Here is a 20,930-nt window from a genome sequence, read left to right on the forward strand (position 1 = left end):
TGTCAACTTACACTGCCAGAAACATCTTCACGACACTCTGAAAGAAAATGGAGTCAATAGTGTCCCGTAGAGCTGAAGAAAAGGATCCGAGTTGGTGGGAGGACGCAGAGGAGGAGGAGGAGAGCTGGAGCTCCGATATCCTGAGGTGGATGATTAACAGGTGTTTGTGTTTCTAAAGGTTTAGGATTATCAGTGTTGGACGGCCTGGGGGTAAGACACTGACTTCGACTGAGGCTGGCGAGCTTGTTTGCTTCACAAAGTCCATGCTTGGCGCAGAGTACAAAGCAGCTCTGCTCTGATTCTGAGGTAAAGAGCACAGTCTATAAACAGCGCCAAAGCCAAAGTGGAGATGAAGGATAAGTGTTTCATTCTCATCCTTCACATTATCATTCTTTGATTTGCTTTTTTTTTTTCTCCTTTTCTTTTTCTGAGGTAAAGAGTAGAGTCTGGCTTCCAAGACAAACGTGTGTATAAAGCATTGTGTTATTCCTCTCTGTCGCATTACTCATTCTTACTCCATTGACACCTGTGTGATCAAGAGCTTGCAAAACAAGTGGAGAAATCGAGTATTTCCTTTGCTCTTTATTGTTCCATCATTCCTGGATTTGCTTTTTCCCCCCAAAAAAAGGCATCTTAGCAGTAGGGATATGATCAAGTGAACAGAAGCAGAAAACGCCCAGGATGTGGGTAATAGTGGAATTTAAGCATAAGTTAAAAAGAAAAGGGCAAAGATTTGTATCCAAAAAACCCGCAAAAATCTTGAAAAATGAAAATGACAAAAAAAAAAAAAAAAAAAAGTCATATCCCCATTGGTGCTGAGACGCCATCTGAAAACAGAGACTCTTGTGGAAAGTGGGACGGCTGCTCAAGAGCACTCCTCCCCGATGCGCTGGCATGAGCGGCCCACCTTGCGGTCGAGCTTCACCATCTTGAGGACGGCCTCTTGACGCCCGCGACCCAGGTGGTCGAACAGACACTCGTGTTGCTCTGGAAGCCGGTGGAGCATACAGAAGACGTAACCTGCAGGGCGGGAGGCAGACAGAGAGACATTAACAGTCAGTGCAAAATATATATATATATATATATGAAAATAAATTTTAAAAAATCAAACGCATTGTTTTGTGGTTACAGTTGGTGACAATACCTTTAGATTCCAAAAAAAAAGTTCTTCAAAATCTAAAAATAAAACAAAACAGCTAAAAGGGGCTAATATATGCACTGGCGGCTTTATATAGCCCTTTAGCAGCATTCTGTTTGATAGCCTCCTCTCTCTCTCTCTCTCTCTCCAGCTCTCTGTACTGGAGCACTTCTAACAAAAGACCTCGCCACTGTCGGAGGCTCGTTAAGCTCAGAGAAGCTCGTTAGCTCTCATCCTCTCAAATTCATTCATTAATACACATAATAACACGACTGGCGCTCAATAAGAGGTGATTAAAAGCCCAGTTTGACATCTGGTTGCTATGCAATTAAAACCTATATGATTACAGCGCACAGATGGAGCGGGAGGGGAAAAAGTTGTGAAACATCAAACAACACTCCTTATCAGAGAAGACACATTTACTACTTTTTTTTTCTTCAAATTTTACCATTTGACATTTATTAGCCTAAAAGGTGAATTTAATCATTTTAAGACATCAGTGGGGAAACATTCAAGATGATTCATTCATACTTTTGGTGAATTTAGCAACTAGAAAACTGAAGTTTGAAAAGATTCATTCCGTACTATTGATTACAAAAAGTTCTAAGCATATCGAAATATGAGAGAACTGATTATGAGATGACCCCAGGTTTTTCCATGTTCTGTAGAACTTCTCCCTTTTTTTTTTTTTTTTTTAAGGAAGACATGAAAAGATAAACAACACCCTTACTTTTCAAGATGGCTCCCAACAGAGCAACTCTGTGGAACTTCTCAGATGTTTATGTTCACACAGTCTTATACCGTCTCCGTTGTCCACAGTTTATTCCTCACACAGATCTCTTGCTTAGCTAGTTCTGGTTCCACCTGCTCCTCCCACCTGGCCTTTCAATGCCCTTTCCACCCCTCTGCCTCCCGTCAGATGCCTTTCTGAATGCAGCAACTCTGACTGATGAGTCAAAAACACACCCAGGAACTGAAGTGACAACATGTAATAACAGTGGCTCTCTCCACTTACTGTACAAGGGCAAAAAACATTACAGCCCGATGGCTGTTATATTGTGCTTTATATAACCAAAATGTAGTTTACTTACTTTGTTACAGCTTATTTTCTGATTTTGGACTGAGGTCATTAAGCCCACAACATCATTAAGTGTGGTCTTGCAACCCAAGTCTGCTCACATCCACTGGTTGATCCTTCTGAGTTGGAACAAAGTAAAGCAATGGCCGTACAGGCACATCCACAACAAAAATTCAACATAGTGTAAATGTGATGGGACAGGTGACCTTCAACAGAAAATCTATTCAAGGTGGATGTGAATGGCTAGAGTCTTTCTTGGGTCGTAATAAAAATGTAGAGCACTTGATCAAATCCTAATTATGTACCTTTATTCGGGGTTATACTAACACCTAGAATATTGGAGGCACTCTGCAACAGCAAGTCCCCTGTGTGTGACAACACTGGATCACATTATCCGCCGAAATGATCTTTTCTCGCTCATTTACAATCTGAAAAGCGTTCATGCTTTCAACTCATTATCAGACCTTCTTGGCTTAAACTGTGGAGTATTTTGCAGAACCATTAGCAACGTAATCTGCAATTACTGCAATAGTCAGAAATCACTATAATTGCCATCATTTCCCCTTTCGGCCTGTAAAAAGCATGTTTTCATAGTAAGCATTGGACTATTAAGGATGGATGGCTCATGCATTAAGCAGTGCCTGGTGGAAAAAAGGCAAGTCAATTTCCAATTTAGAAATTATTGCATTGGTTTAAGCAGATTGGTCTTTAAGCAGTGAGGAGCTGTGACTTTTTAAGCACTTTAATTTGTATGCAAACAAGTTCATTAGCGAGCCAAGTATTGGTTTAAACTGCATTAGTGTTGGTAGTAATTGGCTTATGTTTTATATGCTACGTGAAACATTCAGACTTTCTGCATCGGTCCCTCAAGGCTCACAAAAGCGCTCCGGTCATCGACGTTTCCTTCGACACACAAACACATACACGAGTAATAGAAACATCTCTCTGCGCCTGACGGAAGGTTCTGAAAACAAAGACAAGCTGAACTAAAGTAAACTTTGTGTTTTTGTGAGGCCTACTGCAATAGCCATATAATGTGTGCCTGGAAGTCACGTAAGCAATGACAATCACATCCTACCTAATGTATAAATAATGCATTTGCTGCATGTGAGAGAGTCTGAGTGGGTGTCTCCTCACTGATCATCGTGGATGTGAAGTGAAGAGGTGTATGGTCATACCACAGCGACAGGAGCCCAGCTCTTGCTGTACCAGCTCCAGTTTGGTTTGGCAGCGATGGCAGCGTTTGCGGCTCCGCTGTTTGGGGCCGGCGCGAGACGAGGATGGCGATGAAGCAGGCAATGACGACGACGACGAAGACTCATCACCCTCTTGGTCCTCACCCACTCTCATTCGTTTCTCTGGTGAAACGTCACTTTCCGACTCTGAGGCTTTGGACACAGAACAACAAAAAAAAGAAAAAGAAATCACACATTTTATCATTTCAGTATAATAACTTAATCTTTATTTAACATAAAGATTACATTTTAATGCTAACATACATAATTGGCAGAAAACTCATAAATGATGCTAATTTTTCCATCAGAGCTGTCTCATCATCTCATTCTCCGACACAGGAGTCCCGATGAGGCCGGGCTGGAGCTGACAGCGGTGGTCAGATGTGGGATGCCCTGCAGCTGTTACCATGTTAGGCTCACGCTCGGATGTAGGCTGGAGAGGAATCCAGGAACGTCTGACATACATTATTCAGGGTGAATATACTGGGTGAAACCACCGACGAGTGAAATACATGATGTTTTGCAGGGGTTGAATTTGAGCCAGCAGTGAGCAAAATTATCAGGGTTATCTACTGGTGATTATTTACAGGAAACCTGTGATTTATATAGAAAACAGTTCCAGCAGTGTATGTGGACGGGCTTGTAGCGTAACACATTTTTTTGTTACCTTGTGGCTTGTACATGTATTGTATTAGCACATACATTTTCAGTATGGGTGCTGCACAATGATTTATAATCAATCCCTCTGCTCCAGTCCTCCTGACAAGAATTTGAAGTCAAAGCTTCGAACCTTAAACTGTTTTCTCAGATTCGGTCTGTCCCGCGAGCGAGAGAAAGCAGATAATGTCACGCTGGGACAAACCCCCTCTCTCTGTAAAATAAAGGTAGATTAATAGCTCTCCTGCATTACATCACATGCAGCCTCGCCTCTGAGACAGCGGGGCCGTGGAGCAAGCTTGTGCTGGTCGGTTAGAATTTCAACTCAGCTTTTCTCATCAATCCTGCAGACTTTTTCCCCTGGCCCGGCCGAAATGCAGATCAGCGCTCAATAAATCTCTGAGAACTAGGCCAAGCTTAGCAGTCAGATTCCCCCCAGCCTGCTACATCGATCCATTGCTTTTCGCTCCTGTGTCTGTGCATGTGCAATAACGTGATTAAAAAAATTTACAAATATCACTTATGACTCACCTTTTGTTTTCCCAAAGCCATGATTCATGTGGGGGTCAATTACAAATGCATGGTGGTGGTAAATTACAAATTTACTTGAAAATATATAAAATTATCAAAGTAGTACAAAACTAGAATGGAAAACTATAAAACATAAGAACTTCATATTCAAAATAAACATTGAAGTCCACAGCTAATAGTGTCAAATGCTGCATTTACCTGCAACGCAACACACCGCCTCATTATTTTAATGTTAATTTGCTTTGTTTTTTTTAAAACAAGAAAAGCATTTGAGACCAGGATATTTGTGCTACTTTGTAAAAAGTAAAAATAAAAACGGGAAAAAGTGAAACACAGACTTTGTTGACAGCAAAAGGTTTAAGCCTTGCATTTGGACAAGGGATCAACATATCCACGCACCGTTGCTGAACTGTGCCCACGCCGCACTTATCTCAAGTCATGTGAGAGCGCGCACGTGTGCGTGCATGCAGCATGTTGCCTCACCTCAGGGTGACAGCACAATGAAGGAAAATGCACACAGCTCTCGTCAGCCGGTTTTAATCAATGCTGTCGATGCCACTATGGCTTCCACCAGCTCTACACTATACGTGCACATGTTTGCGCTCGGCCCGGGCGTGTGACTGTGACCTGATTCAGCTTTCAGCACTCAGGCCTGTTTTTCAAATCTATAGAATGCGACTGTGGTGCCGTGACGTGACGAGCTGACCGCAGAGCGACACTTCTCTCCTGATTATTGCCTTCCTCACTTTGAGCATCTACTGAAAGTCTATATGATCATTCTGTATTTGCTGTCTTCATTCAGTCGGGTTGGGGTGTAATCAGCCTTCCACTTGGGCACATTACAGCTGACACGCTCTGCTAGATCTCCAATGTCCTTTCCTCAACTGGCTTCCCTGGAAGAACAATTAGCCTCATCGTTTTGAATCAATTCAGCGCTGTGGCTCCTCTTTAAGAGAGCATGTAAAACACGGTAACAGACCTTGAAGAGGGAGACTGCAGACATACCTGACTCAAATGAACGTTTTGTGGGAGTGGATAGTGAGCTCAAGACGCTGTCTGTACCAGATGCTCCTGGAAAAAGAGGGATGAGGAAAGCAGTGAAAAACAGTGAATACAATTGTATACAAAGTAAAACAAGGCAAATACATCCAAATACTATACAATCCACACACTCCCACTCACAACAATAGTGTAGTAACTAAATGCAGAACCCATTCAGCATTAAAGAAAATGTTGATGAATTGATGTACTCTGTTATCCTGAAACACGCAAATCTGACTGTTTTGTACCAAACAGGTAGCATTTTTCACGGGGTAGTAGGATGAAAAGACCATGACTGGAGTGTGAGAAATCCTTTATTATGCTGTGATTTTTTTTTTCTCCCCACAGCAACCATGATAGATATCTGTGAAGAAGAGCCCACAGTGTGCACTCTAAAGCCAGCCAAGCGACGGCTGGCTGGGGATGGGAAAAAAAGATTACAGTCGTACCGAATGTGTTATATGAATCACCTGCTCCTGATATTGTTTTAAAAGTTAGTGGAGAGTGAGTAATTAAAATAGTGGACAGCTGTACGTACATTTTAAATACTACTGCAATTCATATCAATTTTACCTTGAATATAGTTAAAAATGTCTACTGCTGCAGTAAGATGACCTTCGTTCACAAATATTGTGCTGATCTGATGATTTGACACTATAATCAAGTAAAAACATGCATATAATGTAAAGCCTGTATTATTTGTGTCATCATACTTCAAATGGGCGTGTATTTGTCATAACTGGTGGCACATCAGTAAGTGAACATGAGTTCAGTTAGGGGAGTTGAAAATCAGTGCAAAGAGGTGCTACTGTAGGTTAAAAAAAAAAGTATGAACAATCATGCACTTCAGTATTTCAGTAAATTTCCTGCTGGATCAAGTCAGTCTGAAAACTTTTTTGTATCCATTTCTGCACATGCGTTCGGTGGCCACTCTATTGTCCTGTCCTCAGTCGGCCTCCAAAAATAACCTTGTCACTTTCCAGCAATGAATGATGCCCTGGCAATTGTAGGTGTTCTCTTGAAACCTTCACTTCTGAACAGATACCCTTTCCTATCATTCTCTCTATCTGTGCCACGAGGACAAATATAGCCCTGGCAGGGGCACTGCAGCTGCTGCCTCAGCTGGCAAAAGCTAGTAGCAGCCTTCACCAGTAAGAACCACTTCAGAGCCACAAATATTCCTAGTTTTCACATCAATCATGAGTGTACATCTTAACATGGATTGTGCCAGGTCTAAATTTAGAAGCAGGGAATACTCTTTGCTCCAGCGATTCGAAAACAAGGCCCTTGGTGCACGACCGTCTTACCGTCTTGAACAGGTACGGACGTCCCGCCAGTCTCTGCAGGCAAAGGGTCTTCTGACGCATTCGGCATGGACATCTGACTAATGCTGCTGTTTGTTTCGTTACAGAAGATGTCTGCTTGACTGCTGCTGGAGCTTGGAGAGGACTTTGGGGCACAATCATCATTTGGCTGCTTCTTCTGAATATCTGGAGGGGAAAAAAAACCCATAGCAGTACATTTTAATGCAGAAATATTTAGTGGATCTGTCGATGTTTGTCGTGTTTGAAACTTAATTGTGTGGTACAAAAGCGCATTTTTTGATTAATGTGACGTACCAGAGGAGTGTTACTGAAATTTTTAGGACAACAAAGAGAGATCAGGATATATAAAACTAAAGATGAACAGATCAGAGGCACGGCTGAAGTCGAGCAGTTTAAAGATGAACCTAGAGGCCGAGAGGTTTGGACATATGCTGAGAGATAGAGGATATGTTGGATAGAGTATGATGGAGATGGAGCTGCTGGGCAGGAGAAAGGGGAAACGTTAAAGATTCATGGATGTGGTGAAGAGGGGACTGGAGATAGTTGGAGGCAGTGGGTCCGGTGAGATGGGAGCAGAAGATACACTAGAGTAACCTCTGAAGGGAGCCGCCCAAAGAGGCACAGCTTCCGCTTTATATTTATCACACTAATTTGGTCAGATTACAGTCTGAGTGAGATGGAAAGACAGATTCAGACCGAAATTTAGCAAAGACAAAAAGTAATCAAGACAATAATTTGTTCAGCAGCTCAAAAAAAATGTCTTTCAGAGACTGATATGAAACAGGATTAGGTGAAATTGAATGCTTAAATGGGAAAGATTGCTCTGCGTGTGGAGAGATGTTGATGGGATATGTAGCTGAAGAAATGTCAGCTATATTCATGGTTGAAATCAGTTCATTGGTAACAAATGGCATTAAGTTGGATTTTTTTTTTAAGCAGTCACTACGTTAAATTGCAGATGGATGCAATAAAAGTATACAATACGCTTGATGGAACTGTTTTTTTTTTTTTTAATTCCACAACCATCTATGGAATAAAGGGTTCAAGGAGAAGCAAGCACTCATTCTTATCCCAGTCTCCTCCGCTGACTTCTCTCTCTACTTTTTGTCACTTCAAAGTCTTTGCAGAGGAGGCACAACAGTGGAGCAAATCTTTCACTCCCCACCAGCACAACGGTCATTTACCTGCAAAGCATTTTGAGCAGAGATTCTTGGTTTTGCTCGACCTGGGGAGAAGGGAGGAAATGCAAATGTTATTTAAATAGCATGTTCAAGTGAGCCTGAAAAGAATATATGCAGATACAAGGATTTCGGTGCTGTTGACTGGTGGGTATTCACACAGCATGCTAAAAGCAACATGTTTCCATGACACCAAGTTGCAGGGTGACACTTCATTTTTCATTTGGGCGCTTGGCAGGGAAAAAATTCAAGATAAGGACTGTGAATTGGACATTAGTTTTAAATTATTCACAGAAATCCACAATACTTCAGCAAGAGACAGTCAAGGCATATGTAGTAGTTTAAATAGAGGGATAGATGTATCCAGTTCTGCTTTGAACTTCTGTAACTTGCAAAAACAAAATTAAAAAGACCCATAAATAAAATACAAGTTTATCGATCAAACACCATACATGTATATGAAGCATGGAATGACTCTCATGATACAATCATCCAAGTGTCACATTTCAGTCCGTAAACACTCAAAGTGCAGAATCTCAAACAAGCAAATATGTTCACTCAACTGAAAAGGCTCCTTGAACAAAACTACAAGCACAACACTTTAGAAGCTGCTGGCTGGTGAACACACGAGTATCTGATTATTGTTCCCGGGCGTTGGTTGGATAAACTACAGCTTGTTCTCCCTGGGTTTTCTCCCAGTGTTCTGGATTCTTCCCACAGTCCAAAACACAGATTTGTGGCTGTTTGTGGGTGTGTGTGACCGTCTCTTCCTCTGTGTTTGTACTGTGATGGACTGGTGGCCTGACAAAAGTGGACCCTGCGTTCACCCAGAGCCAGCTGGGATCATTTCTATAAAAACCAGCTTTTATAAAGCGGTACAGAAGATGGATGGAAGAACTAAGGGACGGATATGGCCAGACTCAAAGTTCCTGTGTAATGGCTGCACTTCTAAATGTAGACAGGTACATACTACCGTATAACATAGCTTTTCTTTCAACTATGACAGCTGGGTAAGCTGACATTATGAGGTATGAGTTCTTCTGTGCCTGTTCAAAATCTACATGTTGTTCAGACTCTGATCAATTTCTGTACCACTTATGGTCGATTTAAAAGAGCTCTGTGGGAAATTAAGAGCCGTTATCAACCAAAGGATATTGTATTATGCTGTTGCTAGAAGTGCTAGCTAGCGAAGCTCAGGCTAGTTTATGTTATTCTCTCACCAATATTTCATGTAGCACTTTTCCACTATGCTAGTCACATTCACTCATTCACAGAAAGACGAAGGCGGCTGCCACACAAGGAGCTCCAGCAATATATAGGGAGCAATTTAGACTTCCTGCTTCAGGACGCTTCAACACAGACAGGGGGAGATGTGGGATTGAACCGACAACCTTGTCGCCGAAACTAAACCTTCATCAAAACAACAACCCCAAAAGACGTGCTTCTACTCAACTTCAATGAAGTTAAAGGTGTCAGCATTGATTGTAAATTGTGCTTAATTTTGACTGTTTTCTTGATTGATATTTTAATTTTCCTCATTTAAATTTATGTTGAGTTGACGGAGAAATCCCTCACCAGGAAAATTTACAGCACATGATGTTGAGGATGAAAAACCAGACCAAACACACAGCATGCCACATGGTCAGCCTCTCCCTAGCACCTACAGGGCCTTCAGATTTTTTTAATGTGGTGAATCTTCTCCAGAGCTGGTGTTTCACTTTTCCCTCATGGTCTGCTGGAACAACAGATAACTGAGTTACCGACAACTGATAATTTTAGAATGTGTGACAGTTTAAAATGTGGATATTAGAATGTTTAATGGTTTAAAAATCTGACAGTTTTAGAAAGTAAATTTTAGCATGTTTGACAGTTTTAAAATGATAGATATAGGGTTAGGCAACATATTGAAAATGACGATGTATTGACATTTTCATAAAATTCAATACAGACAAATACAACATTGTATCTTTTTGCATTAAAATATTAGTTTAAAGAGTACTGACTTTTCCCATTTCCCACCTGTAGGCAGCCTCTCTTACTCTAAAGCGAGCTGCAGTTTCGCCCCGCTCACATCTCAACTTTGCAGACATATACAACAACGGCAAAAGATTTGAAGAGGTGGCGTCTAGCATTTGAGGGATGGATGCAATTTATCAATTGCTCAATGCAATAGATCCCTAATTAGTGCACATACTGGCCGATTGTGCAAATCACCCAGAAGTGCTTCAACATTCAACTTTTATCATTCATTTGATGTTGAGCAGAAAACTACAGAGAATTGGAAAAAAAAATGTTTCAACCAAACTTTTCACACCCCCCAGAGCTGTGCACCTCCAACAGGTGGGAGAGTTCCCTTCATGTTTTCTGCCATTGTGGTCAGGTCTGTCAAACATATGGTCCATGGGTTGTCACTATTGGTTTAACTCCTACAAACATGGTGTTTTTTTTTTTTTGTTTTTTTAATGTGTGCCACTTTTTCACAATTTTTCTGGAAAATCCATATTTATTTTGTGCAGCTGATGGTTAATAAAAGCACCTGTGTTGCGGTTTATTAGTGACTTTGACCCTGTATTGTATTTGCAATAAAAATTCAGTTTACTTTTCAGAAAAAATATCGAGATATACATTTTGGCCAATATTGTCCAGACCTACACAGTGGCTCTGCAAAAATCCTTATGAACCACCGTCATCAATACAAGATGGACAAACATTTATTTCTCTGCTATCTATTAGTTTGGGAATGATCAAGACATCATAAATGGACAATTAGTTCTGGTTCTGAGAAGCACAGATCCAGTCAGCAGCAGATTAGACCTAAGTGTTTACAACTTCACATGAAGAAGCAAAAAGACTCCGCTGGCAAACTGTTGGAACAAAGAAATAACACTTCTATGGTCAACATGACAACACGTAAATTGATCTCATAACTGTCTGCAAAATAGCTGCTGAAACGAAAATCATTAACAATTTCCTTCATTTAGAAACTGCAAAAATCACTGGAGAAACTGAGTCACAGTTTCAATGAGATATCCCAAACATTTTCATTCACTTTTTTTTATATTTACTGATCACAAATAAAGATCTTTGGTATTAAATCGTTGTGAAGTAGTTGATCACGGACGTCTTGCTGATTTGGTGGCACAGCTCTTCCACAACAGATGGCTCTGGCTTTCCACGGCGGAGGCTTCTCTCATTTCCTGTCCAGCTCTTGCCCTTACTGTCGGAGCATCGAGCGTGACGGTCGCTGCGATCAGTCACATTCTATTTATTTTGGGCGCTTCGTTGCACACCTTTGTCCCCATTTCTAAATGTAGGGTCAGCGGCAGTCAACCTAACCTCTGTCAGTCTGGCAGTGTGTCGTTTTAGGGTTTGAAAGAGAAAGGAAGCAGCAAGAAGTTGGGATTGAGGAGAAACTTCACGAGGCACAGGGAGGGAGAAAACCAACGCTGGGGAAACAGCAAGTCACATCCTGTTACCAGCCTTTCGAATCAGGGGTAATCAAACCACAGATCCATTATGGAAATAAAAAGGCGTGAGAACAAAAATATGCAGAGAAGACTCCAGCATTGCTAAGCTGAGTGGAGCCTGAGGAGAGTGCACCTAACTTGTCTGTCTCATAGTCGGCCCACTGCTGTTACTAATGAGAATATCTGATTGGAAGAGACAGGAAAAGGAGCTTCATCACCTTGGTGATTCAGTTCGAGTGGCACAAAGGATTAGAGAGGTGATAAATGTCTTGAAGAATAAGACTGACACCAGCGTTGAAATCAAAATAAACTCAATTCAGACATCTGAAATGTCATCTGAAGCTTTATCACCTTCAGGTGTAGGTTTGTTTTTAGAATGGTGGTCTATCTGGAGACAATGGGAATAAAACAGCAAAAGAAACAGGCTTGAGTGAGGTTTGTGTTGGAGTAAAAGAAGAATAACACTCTGCAGATCTACGTTTGGACTGGAGACAACGCCTCTATTTTGGTTAGCTGACAGGTTGCTTTGGCTACATCACAAGTTCATTCGTCATACAAAGACCTAACAAGACGACGTTCATCTCACCAAGACGACCAATTGTGGAAAGAAGCTATTCTCAAACAGCTTAAGTATCACCTGAAAGGATTTCAACATTTTAGCTCCGTAAATATTACCCAAGGCTTTCCAAATGGCTTCACATGAACTCAGAAAATGTGTAAAGAATACTGATCAGGATTGTTTTGTTACAACAGGCTTATTAGTGCTTTACAAAAAGCTATTGAGCGTTATCCTCACACCTTTCAGTCGAGCAGAACCCTGATAGAAGGTGAAAGGTGACATCCATCAGCAGGAGTAAATGCTCTGACATAGCAATGCAAAAGCAAGTGGGTTTTTCATTTATATCTGCATTGCCACCTCTTTCATATTTATATTGATCGGGAATGTTTTTCATATGAATATTAATTGAATGCCAATTGTTTTACTAATTAACAAATTACTAAACCAACACTGTATACATGTAAATACAATTACATTACATCTGTGATCTTATGTCCAAAAAGAAAGAGGTCACAATCATGTGACAACAGACATCCTTCGACTAAACGTTTTCAACAAAATTCTAAATTTCATGACTTTCATGAAAGCTGCTAACAACTAACAGAAGTACAGCAAAGGGCAATGACAAGATAAAGCCCCACCAGCTATGCATAGAAACAATATTTTTCACCTTCACAGGGTGACAAAAAGAGATAATTCAACATTTGAAAAAAAATATAAAATGACTGCAAGAATAAATTTGGGATTTCTTTGATATGATACAAATGTAACAACCTTAGTCACCGAGATGAGTAAAAAGGACAATGGAAGGAAATGTGATGCAAGTAAATATAATTTCCTCCAATAATAACAATGACCTGATCAATATACTGTCAAATATCTGAAATACATTGTTACATTTCAATTTCTCATCCAAATTAGCCAAAACCTAAGCTATAACCTAACTACCCCTAAAGCACTGCAGGCTAAGAGATGCCTTTCAAATATCATGAAGAGGTTAAATATTTTTCTTTCCTCTCAGGCTGAGAATCACTTTGATACAGTCTGACCTGCGGTGTCAGGAGGAACGTGAGTTAGCGTCACGTCTTTGGCAAAATGTTGCATGTGATAACACACTTTTTTTCAAGTGACCTAAGTCATAAATGCAGCTGAACACACTTCCTCCAATATGTTTCGTGCATGTGTGTTTTGGTGCGGTGGGGGCGTTGAACAGCGTAAAAGAACTAGATTCATATATTCAGCTGCATCCAAAAAATATACTTGAAAAGTTTTCAAGATGATTTGACGCAAACTGTGAAATGGCCGCATATTCTGGTTTTATTCTTCATCATCGCAGGTTTTAAGTCATGCAAATCAAATGTACAGTATCTCACATCAGGTTTTAAATCTTTTTTCCAACTGATGAATATAATTATCAGAAACTTTCAAAAATTCTTGAAACTTTTGTGTCTTAAAGTGTATAAAATATTTTTTCCAAAGTTGCTTGGATTTTTTTAGATCCTCATCTTTAGAAGTGATCAAGAGGCCCATTTTAGTGGAATAACTTGTCTCTGTGAGGACAATTGATCATTTTAGAGGACAGGAGGAAAGTTTAGTTTGACTTTCACGTTTTCAGGAGGCTTCATTACTGACTGCGAGAATTTGAAAATGAGAAGACAACTTCTTGTGAGTGTGCTTGACACAGTAACAATCTGCCAAAAGTATTTCTAAACCAACTCATTCGTGTAAAGATAAAGGATCCAAATGCGTGAACAACATATCAGACTGGGAAACATGATGTTCAGACAGTAATCAGGGGAATGTTATCCTGCAGTCATATTGCTGTGGGTACTGATGCATATTGCGATCAATGTCTGCTTACATTTAGGCCGGACAAAATATGAAATATATATATATATATATAATATTCCACAGAGCTCTGACATCAGTATGTCCAATTCTAATCTGCGATCAATCAATACAACAAATACTGTATGTCACTACACCCCAGAAACAAAAAAAGAAGGATCAGCAAGATGCTCAACATCTTTCGAGGAGCTCTTTCAATTTATGTCATAAATTAAATGTGACGGTTTTTCATTCGGAAAATGCTAAACTGTTTGTTTATGATGCCAGTACAGAAAGCTTCATGAAACAGGATGGAGAGAATGATCAAATTTAGGTGCAAACAGTCACATTAGGAACTTTCAATATTTTTTTAACCCCAGGAGCATAGCAATAAAAAGTTTGCTCCAGAGAAGATGGTCACTTATTTTATATTCCTTCCAAACTTATCACAATGGACAAAAAGTCACCTAAAAAGGAAACATTGTCATTGATTTATTTATGTATTCATAGTTAATATTGACTACACATGCTGGGAGCAGATCCCAAGCCCACTTCTGTAACCTCCAGGCCATCGCTGCCCCAATAACAATGGCTATAACAGTAACACCAAGGGAGCAAGAAGTGCACACTAAAGTCCAAAAGTGGTTTTGTGGTAATAATAGAAACAAGAAGAATGTAGGCTGTAAGGTGAGTTGTTTTGAGTGTTTCTAAAATATTTTCAAAAAGTTCAAGTATAAATAATTATGAAATTCAGCTGAAAAATAACCTAACCATTTAAAAATCTGGAAAAAATATTTCAACATTTTTATAGATCTCAGTACTGTGTTTTTTAATCGCATAACATTTAGAAACTAAACCCATACTCATATTAAAACTTACTCAAACTAAAGTTGAAACAAATACAGACAGGAAAATATATATCAATTAATTTACATCTTTGGAGTAACTTTGTGGATAGATTATCTATTTTTTAGAACAGAAATCGAGTTTAATTTGTGCTAAATGCAACAAGACTAGGAGGAAATGACATGGTTTTGCTGTGCTGGACAAAGTTATTTGGCCCTCGCCTACACAATAACGAATAAAATGTGCTCAATGGGATCAATGTGCTTAGAAAATCAAAAACAAACATGTTGTGTCAATACACGTCCAGTCTGAGCAGCATATCTCCTACTCAGCATTGATCGGCTGGTTAAGGAGCTGCTCGCTATGGTATCTCTTAACCAGCTGCTTTACTGTATGAACTTAACACATTAGCTCCCCTGTTTAACAGCTACTGTCGCACCTGTCACGCTACCTGGAGGGTTTATCCCACACCTCTACCCTGCTTTCCCCCCTGTACGAGATAACGTTACCGAGGCCAACTGGAGTTAGCAAGCAGCTAATGCTACAAAACAATGGGGAGGGGGTAATAACAAGAAAAGCAGCTCATCCCTGTTTGAGCTGCTAATGCTAGTGGCTACCGACTCTGCTAGCCGTCGCCGGAGAGAGAAAGCGTTAACAAGGCAAACACGTTTAAGAGGTTTTTCTTTCAGCTTACCCCCAGAAACCACAGGGGCAGCGCGGGGGTATAACATTAACGTTACTCGGAGGCTTGCTGCCCTCGCTCCCCGTGTCCCCCATGTCGGTCTCCCGTGTCAGGCTCTCCGCGTAGCAGGTGAATCCGTGGATGGAGTGAGGGCCTCGCTGTTTGCCTTTTAGATCCCTCTGGCTTTGGCAGACACACTGTAAATAACCGGACGAAATAATCCGTAAGGGTTTCGGTGGAAGATGAGCAGCTTGCCGACACGAGCGGCCACTGACTCCGTAAAATTAAAGCAGTTTTCAGTCGAGGTTAAGACGCCGGAGCCGTCAAACGCGACGACGGACAGAAGCACCGGGGATCCTGGGCCGATCAGCTGGAGCGAGGAGCGAACCACTGGCAGAGAGAGGGGAGCCCAGCGGGACTCTACAAAGAGTGAAAAGTTACCCTGACGTGTTTGTGCAGGACAAAGGCAATTATTGATACCTAAGTATTATATAAAAATAGTAATTGGACTGAAATGACACTTAGTTGATAAGCTATTAATTCAAATGTACAAATTCGAGCATGAGTTATAATGGTACGATCCACACAAAACTACCTCTCCAGTCAGAAGCACACAGAGCTTCAGTGTGTTCAGCGTGCTGATTGAAGACGACTGACCTCAGTCAACATTCACTTCTCACAGTAATCTGCTTTAATGAAACTTTTCTCTCTCTCTCTCTCTCTCTCTCTCTCTCTCTCTCTCTCTCTCTCTCTCTCTCTCTCTCTCTCTCTCTCTCTCTCTCTCTCTCTCTCACTCTCAAGTGAATGTTTCAGCTTTGGAAATGTTCTGTCTCTGCCTCTTTTTTTGGACCTGCACATCAAATCTTTACTGAGGGATGTTAATATATATTTTGCAAAATTTTACCTAAGTGGAAAAAAAGCAACATGAGGTTTGCAATTTTACAACTTTATGAATTTAGACATTAATAGTGGGAATAGGTGAGGTCATTGTAGAATTTAAATCATGTGTACTGGAATTTTAACAGTACCCAAAGATAATGTTGACATTTCTGATTATGAATGAAACAGACATATTAATGTTAGGAATTATGCTTGCGGTGCACCCATTTACAGATACTTTAAAATGTGTGCTGTATGGCCCACTATGACATGGACTTTGTAGCCCACCATGGTGACTTTTGCTCAGACGGTGGAGCGTGTCTTCTTTGAGTCCCCTCTCATTTTTTCAGTGTGCTTGGTCAAGAAAGTGAATGCCACGCTGACTTGCTTTGCACTCTAACATACCTGATCATGCAAAGCACATTGAGACAACAGAAAGGGGAAAATGTACACTATTTTCAACCAGTCTCATTTGTGAGATCATATTTGTTATCAAGATACCTTATCTCACTGAATTCCCACCGATCACAGATGCAACGTATAACCTCGCATATAAATTGTATTTGAGCAGCATTTACACTTTACTTCTGTTCATACAGAGAAATGCATTTTTTTCCCCTGATCACCTTTCCTCTGTTACTAATATTTGACTGTTGTGCAGCTTTGATGAATCATCTGGTGTGACACGGCTTTCATAACTGGGTTATTTGTAATGTAATTGTGGTAATTGTTGTATCGTTTTTGTAATTTTCTGCTGGCCAAGAACCCATATTGTTCCGATAAAATGTTTAAGCAACCATAAGTCAAAGAGATTTCTTTATTGTCTGAACAAACGAAACAATGTTGTCAACAGACAGTGGCTCCTGCACCAGTGACATTTAAATATTATAGGCTTATGTGACATTCATTCTCAATGAAACTGATCAAATCATTTTGAAAAGCAAAACCCACCTATTCAAGGAGAAAGGAATCAGAGAGAAATGACAGAGAAAGCCAGTATACCCAGAGAAAGTCACCACAGGCAGAGGAACAATGTGCAAAACACAAAGGTCCTGTTTGTCAACAGGTTCAAACCCATAACTGTGACTTCACAGTGCTAATTACTGTGGAAAAAGTCACATATCACCTACAACGCTTTACCCAGTTCAGGGTTTCAAAGTGCTGCTGTCAGATCAATCTGACTGTGAGTGAAGGCAGCGAAGACGCTGGACAGGTCACCAGTCCATCACAGGACAAAGATAGAAAGACAGACATCCACACATACTCACATTCCAGATATGGGGTATTCAGAGTCATCAATAAACCACAATAACATATTTTTGAACTGTGGGAGGAAGTCAGAGTATCCAGAGAAAACCCATGCACAAAGGCAGCGTGACATGCACTCAAATCTGTAATAATCTCACTATGAGGTGGAAGTAATAACAAATACTCCACAGTGTGGCCCGACTACATGGTGTCATCGGAATTGAAGACATTATCAACAGAATGATTTGTTTTGATTTGTTGTCAACTTCTCCACACCATTGTTGAGTTAACTTTCAAAGTATGACCATAACAAAGACCTTTCAGATTTTGTTTTTCATTATTATGATTTGGAGGCACCACCTCAATTCTTAGAAATCACATCCCATTTCAGTTTTTGTACCACCTCAGCTACGCCTTTCACTTAAGCCCTCCTACGATTCAAGTTGAATTTATTATGTATGTGTGATGGCATTCGTCTTGGGATGCGCTATATCCAATTTAAAATAGGGTTTTTTGGTAAGGCTGATCCTCGTGGAAGTCTAGGCTTTGCAAGCAGACCTTATTCTGAAATGAGAGAAAAGAGAGTGTTTGTCAATCTCATATCGGGGCATGAGCTCCAGGAGGGAGAGAATTATCTTGCTCCCTAAATATCTTGAAGAGTTGTAATACCTTCATCTTCATCATCTTTTGCCTATTTTTAGTCTATTTTGACATTTTTGGTGTTGATAGAGTCTGGTGCAATGTTGCATTTCACTTATACTGTATGTGGAAGTGACCAATAAAAAAAAATCTCGTCTAATCTAATGTAATCGATTACATTTCCTTATATTTTTGTTTGTAAGGAGAAAATCTCAAACTTTTTGGAGCCAACATCACTTGTTAAATCCTTTTACATGATGTAACTCAATCACACTCCACTCAATAACAGAACAAAGGGCTGTAGAATGGAGCACAACTTTTTCCAATATTCCATTGGGGGATCAAGTGGTATCACTAAACTAGTAAATATTTTGAGTAAAACAGTTATTTTTACAACTGAAACGCAAGCTGGACTGTCGCTGGGAGGCGTTAACATCTTTCTAGGTCTTCTTCTATGTTTTTCAAAATTGATGAGTAATTTTTTTTGGATATGGAAGCTGAGGATGTATTGATTCTGATACCCAGCTATATGGCCTCTTAAGCAATGTTGATGTGAGAGGCGAGAGAGATCTTATCTTATAGCTTATATCTGTATTAATCAACATGAGAGCTTATTTTGACAAATTAGCCTCAAATCCTAACAAGTTACCAAAATTTTCCCACACCTTTAATACATGGTGAAGTGTTAAGTGTCATGCCTGCGCCTCAGCCACTATGGAGCGGGTTTGCTTTGCTGTTTTCCTCTCCCCTTCTGTCTGCAGGGGAGCAGGCTGTGGTGTGGGCGGTTCAATCAGCTAATTGGAGTCACCTGTTCAGAGAGTGGCCTCATCTGTTGCACCTGTTCCTCTGTCTATTTAAGCTGGCTGCAGTACACTCTCCAATGCTGGACCGTTGAATTCCCTGATGGTGCGTTCACACCGGACGCGTTGCAGGCTTCACGGGCGTCACTGACGCCTCGAAGTTGACGCATGTAAAGTGTGGAATTCAACGTGTGTTCATCTACACATGACGCTCGCGACGCGTGGCAGCTCATTGGCGGGAGTGGGAGGAGCTTCTGTGTCCTGTCTTCATGTTGACAATGGCAGATCCCATCGAGACACTGGCTTGGCTTTACTTAATAAAGAAAGCCAGAAAACGGTGTCGTCAGGCACCTGTGCAACGTTTTTGGGGTCATCCCATCCTGCAGTGGCGTTTGCAATTTGGTGAATTTCACCATTTGCTCCAGGAGCTGTGTGAGGATGAGGTTCGCTTTCAGCGGTACTTCCACCTCTCCCGGGCCCAGTTTGACGACCTTCTGGCCCGCATCAGCGCTCAGAGTTCTCGTCTGTGATTGGATGACGCTCTGCGTTGACGCTTCCGAAGTTCAATTTTCCCAACTTCAAGCGTTGACGCCTGCAACGCGTGTGACTCGCGTTGCGAAAAGCTCGAAAAGCGACGCTCAAAAAGCACCTGACGCGCGTTAGGTCCGTTGAAGCTTGTCCACCATAGGCTTTGAATGTAAAAGCAACGCCCGTGATGCTTGCAACGTGTCCGGTGTGAACGCACCATGAGTCAGTTTGTACCAGAGTTTCTGTGTGTCAAGCCTTCAGTCCTAGCTGCAACTGACCCTGTTCCTTCTCTTCTTCAGCCTGGACAACCTCTGTCTATTCTCTCACCTGCCACCCTGCTCACCTGGCTGCTCTGGAGCTCGGTACCCCTCAGACTCATTTCCCGGAGTGTATCTCTGCCTTTTGGCTGCCATAGAGGCAGCACCTGTCCTCCTACTTCAGACCTACTTCAGTTGTGTGTCATGAATCTAACATATATGTAAATCTAATGTTTATCAGTACATTACAGGAAATACTGTAGCGTCGCGCGGCAACTTGAAGGTAGGAGTTGAGGCAATTACTGCTCTTTGCTCAACCACAGATTTATTGTGAAAACAATTAAGCACAGCAGGAACATGTCACACACTCTCAGACCAACAAATATGGTGGCTCGCAGGCCCCAGGTCACTCCCCTAGCAACCCCCCTGGCTCACGGTCCAACACATAATAAACGTAAAACAATAAAAAAGTGGCAAAAGCACATAGGAACACAAATGCAAAACATAACCATAAATAAAGCAACTGCCATAAACACACAGAACCCCCACAAACGGTCCCAAAAGTCCTGAACATTGAGCTCCCAGCATGCCCCGCGGCTCCCCGGAACAGGCTGCCTTTAGCAGTGACCGCTAGCTGCCCCCACGGCCACTACAATACTGAACTTTATCACAATATGCTAATTTTTTTAGAAGGACCTGTAGTCTCAATGACAACTATCCTCCTGTACAGCATAGTTATGGGTATTTAACCACACTTGGTGTACGGCCCTTGATTGTAGACGAACCAAAGTGATGGAGAAATCTACAAGTTCAGCTTCCTCTAATTACAACCCCAAGAGAAGCATTCGACAAGAAAAAAAAAAAGTTAGTCTGTGGAAGTGCAGGTAGTTCAATTCCTTGTGTTCATTTTTTTTTATTTTTTATTTTTTTGCAAAAATTGTACACACTGCTCACCAATTACTTCCAATTAAGTCGGCTAAGAACTGCACCTTAGTGTTAGATGTCCTGTTGGTCA

At 41.0% G+C, this 20,930-nt stretch overlaps 1 protein-coding gene across 1 annotated transcript; it reads right to left on the reverse strand.

Moving 5' to 3' along the window:
• Positions 1-347: 347 nt before the first annotated feature.
• zfand3 (zinc finger, AN1-type domain 3) lies at positions 348-15,939 on the reverse strand. The gene is made up of 6 exons (XM_030092033.1): positions 15,577-15,939; positions 8,190-8,230; positions 6,988-7,170; positions 5,645-5,710; positions 3,395-3,604; positions 348-1,020 (listed from the first exon to the last, which is right to left on the reverse strand). Exons 1-6 carry the CDS (start codon positions 15,657-15,659, stop codon positions 866-868), a joined length of 738 nt encoding a protein of 245 aa, XP_029947893.1. The 5' UTR covers positions 15,660-15,939; the 3' UTR covers positions 348-865.
• Between the last annotated feature and the right edge of the window lie 4,991 nt (positions 15,940-20,930).

This window comes from Salarias fasciatus, chromosome 1, assembly GCF_902148845.1.
Source record: "Salarias fasciatus chromosome 1, fSalaFa1.1, whole genome shotgun sequence".
NCBI lineage: Eukaryota > Metazoa > Chordata > Actinopteri > Blenniiformes > Blenniidae > Salarias > Salarias fasciatus.